Below are 18,060 nucleotides of genomic sequence, written 5' to 3' on the forward strand. Positions count from 1 at the left end.
CCGCTTTCCCTGTGCTTCCCTGCTTCCTTGGATATCATGGTTATGTTGTTGTCTAGGGGATTGATATGACTTTTGTATTTCTCTTGATCTACAATCTCTCGCAAAGTGTCCCTTTTTATGACAATTGTAACAGACTTCCACATTTAAATTTCTCGCAGGGGTTTGGGGCTTATGCTGGAGTGGTCTTGTGGTTAGGGCCTGTATGCTTGCGGCCATTAATTTATCACTTTGTGACTCTCTGTATCTGGTGATATTTTGATCAATATCAATAGCGGCCTCTCTTAATGCGGCCACCGAGATATTTCTCCAGTTTGGGTTGGTGGTCTGTACCCTTGTACTCAATACCTCCTTTAAACCATTCATTAATACCTTAACCGCTATTTCTCTATGCTGTGCGCATGTTTTGATGTCTGTGATCCCAGTGTTCCTAGCCATTACTTGCAGTGCTCGATTGAAATAACTGGAGATACTTTCCCTTTCGTTTTGTCTTATGGAGAATATTTCATTCCACTTGACAACGGCAGGGAAATATACTTCCAACTGTTGGTTTATCTGCTTAATACATTCCTGATTGTGTTCCTCCGTTTGAGGTACTTCTGTGTCTAATTGACAATCAGTAATAAATGTCGCAGAGTCAACACCGGAGGGCAAACATGCCCTCAGCACTGTCCGCCAATCTTTGTTGGTGGGTTCTGTTGAGTTTCCTAGTTCTTTAATGAACCTTTGACATGCGACTAGATTTTTCCGTGGATCGGGAAATTCGGACATAATTGATCTCAATTCGGTCCGGGACCAGGGACAGCGCATTGCACTGTCCTGGACGGGAATGGTTCCCTGATCGTCAGTCTTCCCATTGGGGACTGTGATCACCCTGACAGGACTAAACTCAATTACATCACCTTGTTTTGGTCTTACAATATGGGGTACATTTGTTTGTGCGTGATATAAAACATTGTACGTACCTGTGGACACGACCTCACCTGACCCTCCGTTAGGGGGTTTGATTATTGCCTTTACCGATTTGGTCGCGTCCACCTGGATGTCTTGTGTGATGGCTGCTGGAAGTGGTGCCGACATCGTGTTGAGTTCACTTTCTTGCTCGTATTCCTGAGGGAAGTTTGACATGGGGTGCAACTTGCACGGGTTAATAGTTGTACATTTAACAGCATTACAATTATCATTGTTATGTTTATTACACTTATTCTTATCATCTATACTACAGTTGCTAAGTGCGTTTTTATTGTTCAACATTGTGCCTTTCTCCGCAACCATAATCCTCTCCATTGCCACATCTCTCCTCCCAAGATGAGAGTCAGGTATGTCAGTTAGCTCTTTTTGCATTTCACTTTCCTGTTGCCATAACTTTAAACAATCATAATGTTTGATCCGTCTCTTTGCTGGTTCAATAAGACCTATCCTTCTCCTTAGATTTAGTAACACTTCTGGGCTAAAGCTACCTATTCTTGGGAATTTCTCCCCGTCCAGTACAGTCATTCTTTCCCATTCATCACATAAAACCTCTATGTGTGAACCGTATTTTTCACACATTACATACCTGGCCGACCCGATTGGTCGGTTTACTAAATCAACCCGAACCGAGGTTGATCGCCCCCTACCTGAACAACTGGCCCCCATAACTTGCAGGTGTTGCTTTTCTTCAGCGAACCCTTACAAAAACCAAGATGCCCGGGGCAGGCTGGCGGTGAAGTTTACCGAGTACTCCACTCACTTCTCGCCCACGTTGGCCAGTAACACAATCACTGTATCCAGAGCTGTTGTACCCAACCTAGGGCCCCTGTGAACCTTTATTTACTGGGGCGCGTTCCCCAGCAAGTATCGGTTGTTGGATAGTTCCTGAGTGACCAGCGAACTTCCCTTAAAATAAAAAAAATTACACAAATCACGTTAGAATGTACAAATAGCGTTTATGACCTTCGTACACAAATAGTACCGGTCAGGTTTACTAATGCACACAATTACGTGCGGTACAATCGTTCAGCACATAAGCAACTAATCTTATGTACTGAGCGACCAACGGAATCGAAAATTACGGCTGCGAATTCCTTCAGCCAGAGCTTGTATGGCCTATATGGGTGTTGCACCAACCCTTTTAGGTGTTGTGCCTGTGGACTGTATAGCGGACTTCCTTGTCTGCTGTACCTGAACCTGCTGGTCTGCTATGACCTCCTGGTCTGTTACAGTATGACCTCCTGGTCTGCTACACTCTAATGCTCAAATTGTATGTTTTAACCAGGGATGCCTCCCTAGCCACCATGTACGTCACTTACACGTATGTACCTCACGAGAACTCGACTTTTCTTGTGGTTCAACCTCAAAAATTGTAAAAACAAACACTCACTCACCACATATACACTTTTGTTTCTATTTCTATTTCTGCGCAGAAATTTCTCTTTAGACCAGATGTGTTACAAATTAGGAGAAGGATCTATTAATTTAAATTTTGAATGTAAAAATAGATTTGCGCGATTTATCGCCTTGCGTTATTTACCGCGTTGCGCTATTTATCGCGTTGAAAAAAATTTAACACTTGTGATTTGAGTTACGTGGGCGTACCCGTACGCTCCGTTGCGTAATATGCGCTGCGTGCGTCGGCCCTTGGGTTGCGTACGCAAGTCTCAGTCCTTTGTTAGAGACACGTGTACGCAAAGCAAAGATCCACCGTAACACAATTTATACGTTTATCAATGTAGATGATCCTTTATCATCTACCGCGCACCACACTGACTTCGCCTTGTCTCTCAGGCACAGCTGTGTTTGTCTATACTTTAACTATATTACCTTTTTACTCTTAAACTATGAAATAGCGGCAAATCTCTCTTAGCACGTTTATCAATTATACAATAGCAAACAGGAGAGTGATATATGCAAATACACGAATGAAAAGAAATGCAGATATGCGTGCGTGTGTACGCAAGACAGAAAAATAAACAGTTTTTAAAAGAGACTAGCGTGTTGTTCTTACCTCCGGTTCCCGGATTCCTTCAGCACCCTTTACTAAGAGAAGCAGACGCTTATCCAAACAGCACTACGAGGAATATGATCTCCCGCCCTTTGCTGCTGGATAATGTCTGCTGAAATTACCTAGTGCAGATATGTGAAGGACGGGCGAGCCTGCAATTGATAAAGCTGAATATTTATCGTATATAAAACCCTTTATGAGGTCCAAGAACACTGTATGCTATTTACGTATGAAGTACCGTAAGGGTACGCTCGTTGCGTAACAATCGCTCAGCCGTAGTCGAGACGCTCAAGCGTCACGTTCGCTCACGGCCAAGAGATCACTGGCAGGCACGCTATTGGCTGCTGACTAACGTAATGATTCGCTATAGCGTAGCGGACGCTCGGGACCACGAGGAGATCACCAGCGGCGCTGACGCTCACAATGTTAAACCTTTGTATCTAAACCATAAACAGTGTATTGTGCAGTAAAACCTTAGTGTAATGATAGAGTGTAAATGCAACACAGTATAACCTTATTACCTTTAAAGCTGTTCTAGCGTCACCGACGCTCTGAGAATACTTAACACTATAAGAAATACACAGATACCGTGCTCAGGGTCCAACGCCTAATATATATATTATGAATGATATACTTGCAAAAGAATTAATACAAATACAAATCATACACTACAATATAACATAGACTACCTAACCAGATAACTACACAGGAAATATAATACAATTACTATTTAAGAGAAAATAAGAGAGAAAGAGGAGAAGAGAGAGAGAGAGAGAGAGAGAGAGAGATTGGCTCACAATAACAAGAAGATCAATATAGTTGCGGAGAAAAACTTACGCACAAAGGAAACGATCGCATGCGCCTCTGGACATCCAGCTCCCGATTTTCAGCAATGATAACCGTTGAAGAGTGAGAGCTGGATGTGATCGGCCTGCCTATTTATGCCCCACACACAATGCAATTCAATGGTCCCTACAATCTCATTGTTCATTGGACACAGGAATTCCTCCTCGCATTATAACAAAAGGTCATAGGTTGATTCATACAGGTGGGCCGTGACTATTTCCAACAGCTCAGGTGGGAGGGAAACTGGGTTTCCCGCCGCATGGATAAGTAAGTGCAAATACAGTAAATGTTCATAAACTTCTTATGTCCATAACTATTCGCACGAGCGATTAATCCGCTTCAAACCAACACCGGAATATTGCTAATTAAATACTCTTCCGATGGGTACTAAACACCACTGTATTACTCCTGTCTGACCCTTCGTATAAAACAAAGAGGGATTTCTCTGTTCACGAACATTCTATATTAACCAAACTTTCAGAATCTATCAAAGGGACCATGATCTACAAAATACATTATATAGTGAAAATATGTAACGATTGAGTCGCACGCTACGATCACATAAACTCTACCGTAAATACGCATACCGTGCGCCTGCGGGTGCCCGCGACTGTGAGTATGCGCACGTACGGGAGAGCGTACGCATGCGCAGCACGGACCTGTGTGAGGTACAAATATGGTAGTGTGCATAGAGATATTTTTCTGACTTTGACAGCGCTCCCTCTCCTCCTCCTTTGGCCGACCCACCAGAATGGTTTGCTGGTCTGCACATCACCAGGAAGGGCTGGGTTATGCAGATCATCTTCCTGTTGTCCATGTGGGAGCAGCAGCTGCATCTTCTGTAGTGCTGTGTGCGTCGGGGTAGGATAGGAGATTCAGTCTACACAGACAGGGATCCTGCCGCCAGAGGTCAGAAGTTCACAGCCAGGTGGGGGCCGGAAAACGGTCAAGAGAAGTGATTGTGGAGTGCTTTCAGTTCAAGTTGTGACTTGCGGGAGGATAATGTGGGTGCGGGTGCTGACAGCAGGAGCCTTGACATAGGGGAAGGTGGGGGCACTGTAAATGTCTGAGCTGTCACTTGGCCTGGAGGGATACGTGTAATGGTGGTGCTGACAACGAGAGCCGTGTCCTGGGGGAAGGGTTCTCAACAACAACCCTTAGCTAATTCCTCCTGTGAGACCTGCCGGCTGCCGCCGCTGCAAAGTAGGAGGAGAGGGAGCGCTACTGAGCTGCCTGTTGTCGTATAGGAGCCGCCGCTGCCTCAGCTAATTCCTCCTGTGAGACCCGCTGCCGCTGCAAAGGAGAGGCAGCGGGTCTCACAGAAGGAATTAGCCGAGGCAGCGGCGGCTCCTATACGACAACAGGCGGCTCAGTAGCGCTCCCTCTCCTCCTACTTTGCAGTGGCGGCAGCCGGCAGGTCTCACAGGAGGAATTAGCTGAGGCAGCAGCGGATCCTATACAGCAACAGGCGGCTCCCGCTCCCTCTCCTTTGCAGCGGCGGCGGGTGTCACAGGAGGAGTTTCCGCACGGAGGACTGTGCTGTGTCCTGCGCCACCGCTCCCCATCCCTTACAGAGGCGGCGGGACACAGGCGCCGGCTGAAAGCATAACTCAAATGCTCGTACAGTACATGGGGGTGTGTTGCCTGATGGTGCGCCTTCAGTGCAGTTGCGCTGTGGGCAAGGCACCATCGGCACACACCTAGTTACGGCCCTGCCACCACCACCACATATATGCCAGGGACGTGCAGTCAGGGGAGGCAGGGGAGGCAGTGCATCCCCTGTGATTAATTATTGAAATCATACAAAAAGATACTTATGACACATAGTCTGTGTCATAAGTATCTTCTTTATTTAATTGTAATAATTTTGTGTGTTTAAATTACTTTGTGAGGCACTGATAGCAGTGCCTCCCATAGATAATGGGAACGGGGGCAGAACGAGGGAGCGGGGCCAAGCACTGGGCTGTAAAAGCCCATGAAAACAGATAGGGAAAGCGGCACTAATCCAAGTACCTCGCTGACAGGGACACCACCCCCATGTCAGTGAGGCACCAGTGATTGGACAGCGGATACAGTGCGGGATCCGCTGTCCAATCACCCACACGCGACACTGGAGGCGAAAGTGGCGGCGGGACCCAGTGGCTGTGACTGGTGTTGGAGCTACAGCAGCGACGGCTCTGAAGCGGGATTGAGGGGTGAGTGCGGTGTATGTTGTACTGGGGGCGGCCAGAGTTCTCCCTGATCATCAATCACCCTGTACGGGGTACAGATTATTTCCTGCCTGTCCCCTCTCCTGAGACCAGCAGTTATTGTATACAGTACGCAGCCGTGGATCATCTAATTGCACTTTCTTCCTACATTGTGGCTAGTGCTGCTCTCCGTGTGACTTCATAGTAGCCATGTCTCTATAGTTGTTGTAATATGTGCATTTACATTATCTGTCTACTGTATGGAAATGCTGGATCTTGGAGTCATATACTGGTCTGTACTGAAGTGAAAGCGCTACACGTGACTGACAGTGATGGACCGATGGTCAACCCTCTCCGTACTTGTCTGCAGATCCCCGAGTACTGTAGTGTGGGTATTGCCACTCAGTTAGATGTCCCCCCTCTCCTCCCTCTTCCCCCCTTCTCTCCACATTTCTCTCTCTCTCTCTCTCTCTCTCTCCTTGCACAGAGTACTGACCTCTCCACCTGGCCCTCCAGATCCCGGATCTGCAGCAGGTAGAACTCCTTGCTGTCCTGCGACACCAGCTCCGCTGCCGCCTGTAGCCCCGGTTTCCCTCCTTCCTGGCGGCGGCGCTGCCCTTCTTCTTATTGGGTGGCATCTTGTGATCCCTGATGCCGTGCCGGGTGTCTTGCTGTATAGAACTAGGGTGTGTGAGATTGCTCAATACATTCTGCGCTCACTGTTGCCCAGAACAGGCTTACACTTTAATGCAGCAAAACAAACAACACTTTTATGTCTCAATAGTAAATAATTTATTAGTTCTTATAGTATTTTCGTCAGGTATTAATACATAATCATAAATATAGGTATAATATCAAGAAACTACATCAATATCTTACCGAATATTGTAGCATCACTTGAGCACTCTGGATCGGGGAATCTCAGGACGATCGTCTCAAGGGGAAATTCGGTATTCACACGCAGCACGTCTGCTAGCGTCTCAGGTGGATTCCGAAATTCCCCTAACATTCCCCGTCCTTTATACAAAACTAAAAACACAATCTATCCATATGTGGGTACATTCCGGAGGTTCTGAAACATCTTATCTAACTGAAAATGACAACTTGAGTCCTTGTCTATAACAAACTGAAAATAACAACACGAGTCCTTGTCTATTCTAAGAATCCTTCTTCTAGCATGAGACAAACACCCTTTCATAAGACAAACACCCTTACTATTCTCTTGTATTTATATGGCATAGTTACTGCGGCACAAAATGGAAGTCAGTCAGAAAACCTCACTCTCACCCTTTCATATCACACTCGTATCACAAACGGCCCTTGACTGATTCCAATTATAACGCATAACTTGCCATTACAACCTTTTGTCGTTTACAACATATGCGGTAAAATACCACACAGTTCCAAATAGATAAAATTATTATTATTATACACAGTATGAGAACAGGATGTATCAGAAAATTTAGCATATTGGATGCAGACGGAGAATATCCAGTAAACAAGTCCCACCAATGATGAGAAGTTGCATCCTGGACATCAGAACCAATTTTCTGTAATTGATCAGCAATTATTGTTGTTGTCACTTGATGAGTTACAATAGATTGATTTAGATATTTGATATGATCTACAATAACTTTGGATTGTTTCATAATTGTATGTAGTTTATCTAACTTCAAATCCCATTGGGGAATACTTAAATTTTGTGGACTCCAATATTTTGTAACATGTTCTTCACGGTCAGCATACAATATAAATGTCTCATTTTCCCAGGTTAAGGAACTAACATTACTAATACATCCGGAAAATGAAACTACAATTCCAGGTATGGCTGGTGTATCAGTTACCAAACATACTTCTTGTGGGGCTACCTCCATCATCATTGTATATGACAAAGGTAAAACTATCCATTTACATAAATTTACTCCATTCTCTAATAAGCAAGGTTCATAAACTGCAGATTGTACTCTACATATCTTGCCTTGTAAAGTGGGTGTACAAATACTCAAATCATGAGTTCTATTATTCTCATCTATATATTCTCCTTTCATAGTGGGGAACCAGTACCATTCTCCACCAGATGGTCCTAACAACAAAGGCATTACAATATATTTACACATTTGAATAACTTTGGTTACATTATACATAGTTAAAATACCTTGGCATATGGTGTCATTACAAATCATTTTAGCAGCTTCCAAGTGTATCCAAGCGTCCCTGGACACACTTGTATTAAAAATTGTTCTCCATACTTGTTCATTTCCGGTCATTAGCATAGTTTGCATAACGCCTTTTTGTTGTTGCTCATACATAGTCTGTAGTGTACAGACGGTCCAATTTATAAATTTAGTAATGTTGGTATCAAATCCAACAGCAAAATCATTACTAGCATTAATTAGCTGATTCATTAAAGTATCTATTCCAGCCGATATTTTGGCTGGCTCAAAAATAGTAGGCATCCATTTTGCTTGTAATGTAAGTCTGTCATTTAATTTACTACCGGTGCTATGCATCCTATTGGCTAATGTTTCAATATCTATTCTATTTAATACTCCTGTTAGAGTCCCATATCCTCTCAACAATGTATCATACCAGGCACGTCGTTGCCGGGATATACATTGTCTATTATTGGGAGGGAAAACAACTTGTGTGACTAACACAGTCTTTTGAGCTTGTGTACCTACATTTTTACATGTAGATGGTAATCTTTTAACATGTCCAATATCGATTCGTGATGCATTGATATCAATAAACATTAAATCTTGTGCCCACCACGTTCGATTTTTTATTTCAGTAGCATTATGACATACCAAAATTAAAACGTCTTTTACGGCTAACCGAAATGTGGTTGCTCCTTGTTTAGAACAATTCTTGTATTCTTTATTCTTCTCTTCTTTAGGGAGAAATCGGAACCTATAAGGTTTGGAGCAGCAACTTATATTTACTGCAGCATTAAATGTGATGTTGCCTTCTGACTGATGTAAGGCAAATGTAGGTCGATATCTGTTTCTTTGTGGATCAGGCGGTCCAGCCCACATTGTTCCTGGAATTGTTATATTTACTATATTAGTACAGCGCTGATTGGCCTGACAAGTGAAATTATCTTGGGTTCTTGGTATGGTGGCATTGTTCCATCCCCACCGTACAGTATGCAACTCTCGTTTCTCTATCTTCAATCCAGGTGTCCATGTACTAGAGGGGACGACCAATAATACAATTCCAAGGATTCCAAGACTGAGCCTCACGACAATCTATAGGTACAAAATTAGTGTAAGTTACTCTCGCAAATAACATTTTTCTTGAGGTACATATTCCCATTTCTCTTGTCCTGGTTTCATTATTAAGAGTACTCTGTCTTTTCCCACAGCTATAACCTCAGCCGGTTCAGGCGGCCCTTGAGGCTTCTGTACCCAGATTTTTGCTCCTACATTCACAGTGTTAAATGAAACAAAACCTTTGTCTCCTCGAACAGCAAGTTCGGTTGGAGCTTCTCCCAATTGGATAGGCTCTATCAAAATAGGTATTATTAACAATTGTGCCACTCGGTCCCCTTCACAGATTACGCAGGGGTCTGGGCTCAAATTCATCACAACTATTTTAATTTCTCCTTGATAGTCGGGGTCAATTACTCCTCCTATCACTATTATTCCGTTCTTGGCCATACTAGAAAGGGTTGACAACTGTCAATAATGATTAGAAGGCATTTTGCAACCTATCCCAGTAGGTATAACCTTAATCCCATAAGGAACAATAACATCAGGGTTTATAGCATACATGTCCAACCCTGCCGACATGGGCGTAGCTCTGTACGGTTCTATCGCCTTTTCGTGAAGTTTCCAATAAATAAGGCTTTCTATTTTATGTGCTGCCTTGATTGATAAATTGGGGGTCAACATCCTCATCAGAGGAGTTGTGGATTCTGTCAATGGTCGGTTATTTATTATCTGTAAAGATTCTGAGATATTATCTCTCCATTGCCCAAACTTATCAGATCCATTAACCTTTTTCAGAGTGGATTTTAATAATCCATTCATTCTTTCTATATAATCTCAAGTGTCCTAATAGTGCTCCATTGTGTAGCAGTTTTACGGGGGAAAGCTACCATTAATCCTGAGTATGTATCTACTGCTGTACATGCAAATTTACACCCTCGACTTTCTGGCAGGGGTCCAATAAAGTCCATCTGCCAGATTTGTCCAGGTAACTTACCTCTTCCAATATGGCCCATTACAGTATGGGGCACTTCCCTCTTTTGGGAGTGTTGACACAAGGGACACCGTAAAATCACAGATTTCACAATGTCCAATGTGAGGGGAATACCCCTTTCTTGCGCCCACCTGTAAGTTGCCTTTTCTCCCAGATGTCCACTCTTTTGGTGTGCCCAAAGGGCTGTACCCTGCAACCATGATTCCAATTCCTTCGTCTCTCCTGCCACTGGCTCATGAGATGACTTAGCAATGGCGGCTTGTGCATCTGCTTGTGAATTAAACAAACGTTCAAGTGAGTCTAATGGTACATGTGCATCAACATGGAATACAGTTACTTTTGTTTGTTTAGTGATAACTTCAATGTCCTTTATTCCACTGTATCCCCAAAAACTTCACCGCTTGTGCAGGTCCCTGCACCTTGGCGGGATTAATCTCCCACCCTTTATTTTTCATGTGTTCAATTCTCTATAATCCACAGTCATGCGCCAGGAGCCATCGCTCTTTTTCACTGGCCATACCGGATTATTCCAAGCAGTAGTGGTATATCGTACCACTCCTGTATCCATTAATTCTTTAATGGTTTCGCTTATTTCTTGATGGCCCCCCGGTATACGATATTGTTTCATTGCAATTAATTTAGTTGCAGGTGGGACATGTACTGGGGGCATTTTTACTTTTCCCACCACAATAGGTCTGGCCTGAATACAATTACTTCTGACTCCAAAACTAAATTTTCCTGTATCTAAATAAAGGGTCAGTCCTTTTAAAACATCAATGCCTATAATATATTCTCTAATGGGTACTATTAGTACTCGGCATTTCTTAATAGGTAAATTTCCTATTTTTAGAGGTATTTCCACCTGTACCCCTTCAGTTACTCGACCCCCCCAACCCTGCAATTTTAATTCGGGGTCCTTTAAATCTATTGGGATTTCCATATATTAGGGTAGCCTCCGCCCCTGTGTCAATTAACGCGGGGACCTCTTGTACATTGCCCCGTGACCAATGGATTCCTAATTTGACATAAGGTCTCTCATCATGACGAATCCATACAGGGGCTTGGCTCGCTACCTATGCATCACCCTCTGAATCTTCCTGTTCCTCGGGAGGAGCAGTAGGCTTCAAACGTGTTGCTACTTTAGCGGCAATATCCTCCCAGGGATATAATTTTTCAAACATCTCCCAGTCAGGCAATTTTCCTCCCTTAATTGCTTTCTCTTGATCCATAAATTCTTTTACCTTTTTCTCACTGGTATTCCCTGCAAAAGCAATTTTCTTGCCTGACAAAATGTTTTGCTTATACAATTTCCATAAATAGGGAGTATCTTTCCCATCTATGGTTTCTTTATCTATTCCTGCTTTCAAAAGAGCTTGGAACATTTCCCGTCTGGATACTCTATTATCTGCATTGCCGGTTTGTCTGTATCCCTGTTCTCCACTCCCTCCTCTAGTGTTTGACTCTGCTCTATCCCTATTCCATTCTACCATGTCCTGTAATTCCCGCATCTTATCGATTACATCTTCCCATCTTTGATCTGTCATAGAAATTAATAATGTCAGAACCACTGGCTTATATGCAGGGGGAGCTGTCTTCACGAGCCTAGCCCGAGCTGCTACTGAAACCCTTCCTTGTAAATATTCAGCGGCTTCTTCTAAAAGCACAGCGGCTTTCATAGCCTCTTCCTTACATCGTTGAACACACTCTCTGAGGGTTGTCCATGGTTTGTCAGAGGTAGGTATCTCATCAGTGTACCGGGAATTTACCCCGTATGCAACCACTGTTAAGAGATTAGTTTGTACTTGAGCATTACCCTCTCTGGCGAACCATAACTGTGCGTCCCTCATAATTGTCCTATCTTTGGATAGAGTTCCAAATTTTGCAACATCTTGTCTATCTACATCAACCCCTCCAGCGCCATCCTCTACCAAACGGACCAGCCAGGTAAGGACGCCTTCCCTGGGGCGTTGTGAAAATTTGGTCAATAGTTCCATAACTTCATTTTGAGTGAAATCTTGCAGTATCATTTTCTCTTTGAGGACTGCCTGCCCTCCACCTTCTGCAACCTTAGTTAATTGCCTGCGCGAGACAGGACAAGCATTTGCCCCGGGAGGGTCAATGACAGGATTGGGAGGATCCCATCCCCCCTTGTCCTCTTCCTCCTCCTCACTACTACTATCCCATACATCACCATCCCACGTATCGGGATCCCATTAAAGGTTAGCAGAGGCAATAATTGCCCGCACCTTTCGTGTGTTCACCCTCCCTTTTCTTTTCTTATATTTGTTCTGAGCTACTTTGACAGCAGCCTTTTCAGCGACACTTTGATATATCTGAATTTTCTCTAATAACATCTGATTACTGCACTGCAATAATCCTATCGTTCCTTGTTGTTCAACGGTAGTCTGTTCTATCTTCAGATATTTTGACTGTAATTGTTCATATCTTTGGTGCATTTTGCGGTAAGCGGATGCCAGGATCCAGCACTGCCTACCTAGTGCTACTACATCACCTGCCTTGGCAGGGACCCCCTCGAGTACCTGTACAACATCAAGGGGTTCTGCATTCTTGAGTTTACCATCCCATGATTCTGCTAATCCTGACGTTGATAACTCTCGTGCTATAATACTATATGAACTCTCAGTCCATCCTGGAACAGTAATCTGTTCTGTTCCCTTCTTTTTCTTGCAAAACATCCTGATTAAACTATGTTATATTGTAGATCGGCAAAAAGTTGGCAATTTGCCAATTGTCAAAATTTTGCACAGGAGTCAGTCTGGCCAGGACCTTCCACCGTACAAAAGAGTTTTGCGCTACACGTTTCCTATGCCGAGATGCAATAAAACACAATCCTGCCGACTACGCCAAAAATGTCTTGCTGTATAGAACTAGGGTGTGTGAGATTGCTCAATACATTCTGCGCTCACTGTTGCCCAGAACAGGCTTACACTTTAATGCAGCAAAACAAACAACACTTTTATGTCTCAATAGTAAATAATTTATTAGTTCTTATAGTATTTTCGTCAGGTATTAATTAGAGATGAGCGGGTTCGGTTTCTCTGAATCCGAACCCGCCAGAACTTCATGTTTTTTTTCACGGGTCCGAGCGACTCGGATCTTCCCGCCTTGCTCGGTTAACCCGAGCGCGCCCGAACGTCATCATGACGCTGTCGGATTCTCGCGAGGCTCGGATTCTATCGCGAGACTCGGATTCTATATAAGGAGCCGCGCGTCGCCGCCATTTTCACACGTGCATTGAGATTGATAGGGAGAGGACGTGGCTGGCGTCCTCTCCGTTTAGAATTAGAATAGATTAGAGAGACACTTGATTTACTAATTTTGGGGAGCATTAGGAGTACTCAGTAGTGTACAGTGCAGAGTTTTGCTGATAGTGACCAGTGACCACCACTTTTATTTATAATCCGTTCTCTGCCTGAAAAAAGCGATACACAGCACACAGTGACTCAGTCACATACCATATCTGTGTGCACTGCTCAGGCTCAGGCCAGTGTGCTGCATCATCTATATATATTATATATCTGTCTGACTGCTCAGCTCACACAGCTTATAATTGTGGGGGAGACTGGGGAGCACTACTGCAGTGCCAGTTATAGGTTATAGCAGGAGCCAGGAGTACATAATATTATATTAAAATTAAACAGTGCACACTTTTGCTGCAGGAGTGCCACTGCCAGTGTGACTAGTGACCAGTGACCTGACCACCAGTATATAATATTAGTAGTATACTATCTCTTTATCAACCAGTCTATATTAGCAGCAGACACAGTACAGTGCGGTAGTTCACGGCTGTGGCTACCTCTGTGTCGGCACTCGGCAGCCCGTCCATAATTGTATATACCAGTGACCTAACCGTGGTTTCTTTTTCTTTCTTTATAGTCATACTAGTTACGAGTATACTATCTCTTTATCAACCAGTCTATATTAGCAGCAGACACAGTACAGTGCGGTAGTTCACGGCTGTGGCTACCTCTGTGTCGGCACTCGGCAGCCCGTCCATAATTGTATATACCACCTAACCGTGGTTTTTTTTTCTTTCTTTATACATACATACTAGTTACGAGTATACTATCTCTTTATCAACCAGTCTATATATTAGCAGCAGACACAGTACAGTGCGTTAGTTCACGGCTGTGGCTACCTCTGTGTCGGCACTCGGCAGCCCGTCCATAATTGTATATACCACCTAACCGTGGTTTTTTTTTCTTTCTTTATACATACATACTAGTTACGAGTATACTATCTCTTTATCAACCAGTCTATATATTAGCAGCAGACACAGTACAGTGCGGTAGTTCACGGCCGTGGCTACCTCTGTGTCGGCACTCGGCAGCCCGTCCATAATTGTATATACCACCTAACCGTGGTTTTTTTTTCTTTCTTTATACATACATACTAGTTACGAGTATACTATCTCTTTATCAACCAGTCTATATATTAGCAGCAGACACAGTACAGTGCGGTAGTTCACGGCTGTGGCTACCTCTGTGTCGGCACTCGGCAGCCCGTCCATAATTGTATATACCACCTAACCGTGGTTTTTTTTTCTTTCTTTATACATACATACTAGTTACGAGTATACTATCTCTTTATCAACCAGTCTATATATTAGCAGCAGACACAGTACAGTGCGGTAGTTCACGGCTGTGGCTACCTCTGTGTCGGCACTCGGCAGCCCGTCCATAATTGTATATACCACCTAACCGTGGTTTTTTTTTCTTTCTTTATACATACATACTAGTTACGAGTATACTATCTCTTTATCATCAACCAGTCTATATATTAGCAGCAGACACAGTACAGTGCGGTAGTTCACGGCTGTGGCTACCTCTGTGTCGGCACTCGGCAGCCCGTCCATAATTGTATATACCACCTAACCGTGGTTTTTTTTTCTTTCTTTATACATACATACTAGTTACGAGTATACTATCTCTTTATCAACCAGTCTATATATTAGCAGCAGACACAGTACAGTGCGGTAGTTCACGGCTGTGGCTACCTCTGTGTCGGCACTCGGCAGCCCGTCCATAATTGTATACTAGTATCCAATCCATCCATCTCCATTGTTTACCTGAGGTGCCTTTTAGTTGTGCCTATTAAAATATGGAGAACAAAAATGTTGAGGTTCCAAAATTAGGGAAAGATCAAGATCCACTTCCACCTCGTGCTGAAGCTGCTGCCACTAGTCATGGCCGAGACGATGAAATGCCAGCAACGTCGTCTGCCAAGGCCGATGCCCAATGTCATAGTACAGAGCATGTCAAATCCAAAACACCAAATATCAGTAAAAAGCCTCTTTTTTTCTTTGCGTCATGTGCTGTTTGGGGAGGGTTTTTTGGAAGGGACATCCTGCGTGACACTGCAGTGCCACTCCTAGATGGGCCCGGTGTTTGTGTCGGCCACTAGGGTCGCTAATCTTACTCACACAGCTACCTCATTGCGCCTCTTTTTTTCTTTGCGTCATGTGCTGTTTGGGGAGGGTTTTTTGGAAGGGACATCCTGCGTGACACTGCAGTGCCACTCCTAGATGGAAAAAAAGGAAAAAGAGGTAATGGTGGCGCTGGCAGGCCTGTGTGTGTGTGCACCCTGGGATTAGCTGCCACCTGGTGAGGAGGTAGCCGGCCTCCTCAACAAACAAAGCAATTAGGAAAATTACCAGGTCGGCGCTTAATTAGGAAAATTACCAGGTCGGCGCTTTAATTAGGAAAATTACCAGGTCGGCGCTTTAATTAGGAAAATTACCAGGTCGGCGCTTTAATTAGGAAAATTACCAGGTCGGCGCTTTAGTCCTAGATGGGCCCGGTGTTTGTGTCGGCCACTAGGGTCGCTTATCTTACTCACACAGCGACCTCGGTGCAAATTTTAGGACTAAAAATAATATTGTGAGGTGTGAGGTATTCAGAATAGACTGAAAATGAGTGTAAATTATGGTTTTTGAGGTTAATAATACTTTGGGATCAAAATGACCCCCAAATTCTATGATTTAAGCTGTTTTTTAGTGTTTTTGGAAAAAAACACCCGAATCCAAAACACACCCGAATCCGACAAAAAAAATTCGGTGAGGTTTTGCCAAAACGCGTTCGAACCCAAAACACGGCCGCGGAACCGAACCCAAAACCAAAACACAAAACCTGAAAAATTTCAGGCGCTCATCTCTAGTATTAATACATAATCATAAATATACTGTAGGTATAATATCAAGAAACTACATCAATATCTTACCGAATATTGTAGCATCACTTGAGCACTCTGGATCGGGGAATCTCAGGACGATCGTCTCAAGGGGAAATTCGGTATTCACACGCAGCACGTCTGCTAGCGTCTCAGGTGGATTCCGAAATTCCCCTAACATTCCCCGTCCTTTATACAAAACTAAAAACACAATCTATCCATATGTGGGTACATTCCGGAGGTTCTGAAACATCTTATCTAACTGAAAATGACAACTTGAGTCCTTGTCTATAACAAACTGAAAATAACAACACGAGTCCTTGTCTATTCTAAGAATCCTTCTTCTAGCATGAGACAAACACCCTTTCATAAGACAAACACCCTTGCTATTCTCTTGTATTTATATGGCATAGTTACTGCGGCACAAAATGGAAGTCAGTCAGAAACCTCACTCTCACCCTTTCATATCACACTCGTATCACACCGGGGCGCTCAGACTAATGTTGCCAGGTGTCCCGTTACTAAGCAATGGGGAGTTGGCGGCTCCGCTGTCAGTGACTGAGCGAGCCGGGCGTATTCCACACCCTGATCTGGTCCGGGGGGCTTGCATCTTCTAAGTTTTTTCTCTCTCTCTCTCTCTCTCTCTCTCTCTCCTCCCCCCTCCCCCGTGTATTGCTTCAGGAACGAAGTTTGTAAGTATTTATTTTCATTCTTACAGGTACCCCTATTGGATTCTACTGGACAAGTGGACGTGATCGGCGTGGGATGTAGGTAAGTAATCTCTCCCTCATTTTTACAGGTACTCCTATTGAATTCTACTGGACAAGTGGACGTTATCGGCGTGGGATGTAGGTAAGTATGTGTGAGTGTGTTTTAATACATTTTTGCTTTCAAGGTGTGTGCGTTGTGTTTTTATTTGGGTATTTTTGTTGTTGTAGAACTACAGGTACCAGCGGGCCCGTTATTTCCCGGCATGCTGGTACTTGAGGTTCTCCAAGTACCAGCAAGCGGGGGAGGCTTGCTGGGCCTTGTAGTTCCACAACAAAAAACAATATTCTTTTTTTTAAACACTTATGGCTATCAGCCTGGCACCCACTGCCCAGGGGTGCTGGGGACAGCCTCAGCCTTCACCCCTGGCCCTTGGGTGCCTGGAGGGGGTACCTCATGATTTAAGGGGTTCCCACTCCTCCAGGGAACACCGGCCAGGGGTGACTAGTTGGGGGGGGGGGGGGGTAATTCCACGGCCGCAGGGACCTACATAAATGTGTCCCCCGGCTGTGGCATCATGTCCCTGGCTAGTGGAGCCCGGTGCAGGTTTTAAAAATATGGGGGATCCCTACATCTTTTGTCCCCCGTATTTTTAGAACCAGGACTGGACTAAGAGTCCGGTGCTGGTTGTCTAAATACGGGGAACCCCTGTCCAATTTTTCCCCCAGTATTTAAACAACCAGGACCGGCTCAAATAGTCCGAGGCTGGTTATACTTAGGAGGGGGGACCTCACGCATTTTTTTTTTACATTTTTTAAACCAATCAGACCCTTTTCCAAAATTGCATTCATGTCCTCCTCCTACTCCCTTCCCAGTCCCAAACACTCATTTTTATTTATTTTTTCTATAAAAATTTACAATATATCACAAGTATGTTGAGCAGGC

General features: G+C 44.0%; 1 protein-coding gene across 2 annotated transcripts; it reads right to left on the bottom strand.

Annotated features, from left to right (window-relative positions):
• Positions 1-7,265: 7,265 nt before the first annotated feature.
• On the bottom strand, positions 7,266-16,800 carry LOC134928491 (uncharacterized). 2 transcript variants are annotated; one of them, XM_063924304.1, is made up of 3 exons: positions 16,459-16,800; positions 10,350-10,488; positions 7,266-9,263 (listed from the first exon to the last, which is right to left on the bottom strand). In XM_063924304.1, the coding sequence occupies exons 2-3, from the start codon at positions 10,416-10,418 to the stop codon at positions 7,350-7,352; spliced, it is 1,983 nt and encodes a 660-aa protein (XP_063780374.1). In that variant the 5' UTR covers positions 10,419-10,488; positions 16,459-16,800; the 3' UTR covers positions 7,266-7,349. The 2 variants fall into 2 exon arrangements, with proteins under 2 accessions (XP_063780374.1, XP_063780372.1); XM_063924302.1 differs by having other exon boundaries at positions 7,267-9,263; positions 10,350-10,485.
• Between the last annotated feature and the right edge of the window lie 1,260 nt (positions 16,801-18,060).

Source organism: Pseudophryne corroboree, chromosome 5 (assembly GCF_028390025.1).
Source record: "Pseudophryne corroboree isolate aPseCor3 chromosome 5, aPseCor3.hap2, whole genome shotgun sequence".
Classification (NCBI taxonomy): domain Eukaryota; kingdom Metazoa; phylum Chordata; class Amphibia; order Anura; family Myobatrachidae; genus Pseudophryne; species Pseudophryne corroboree.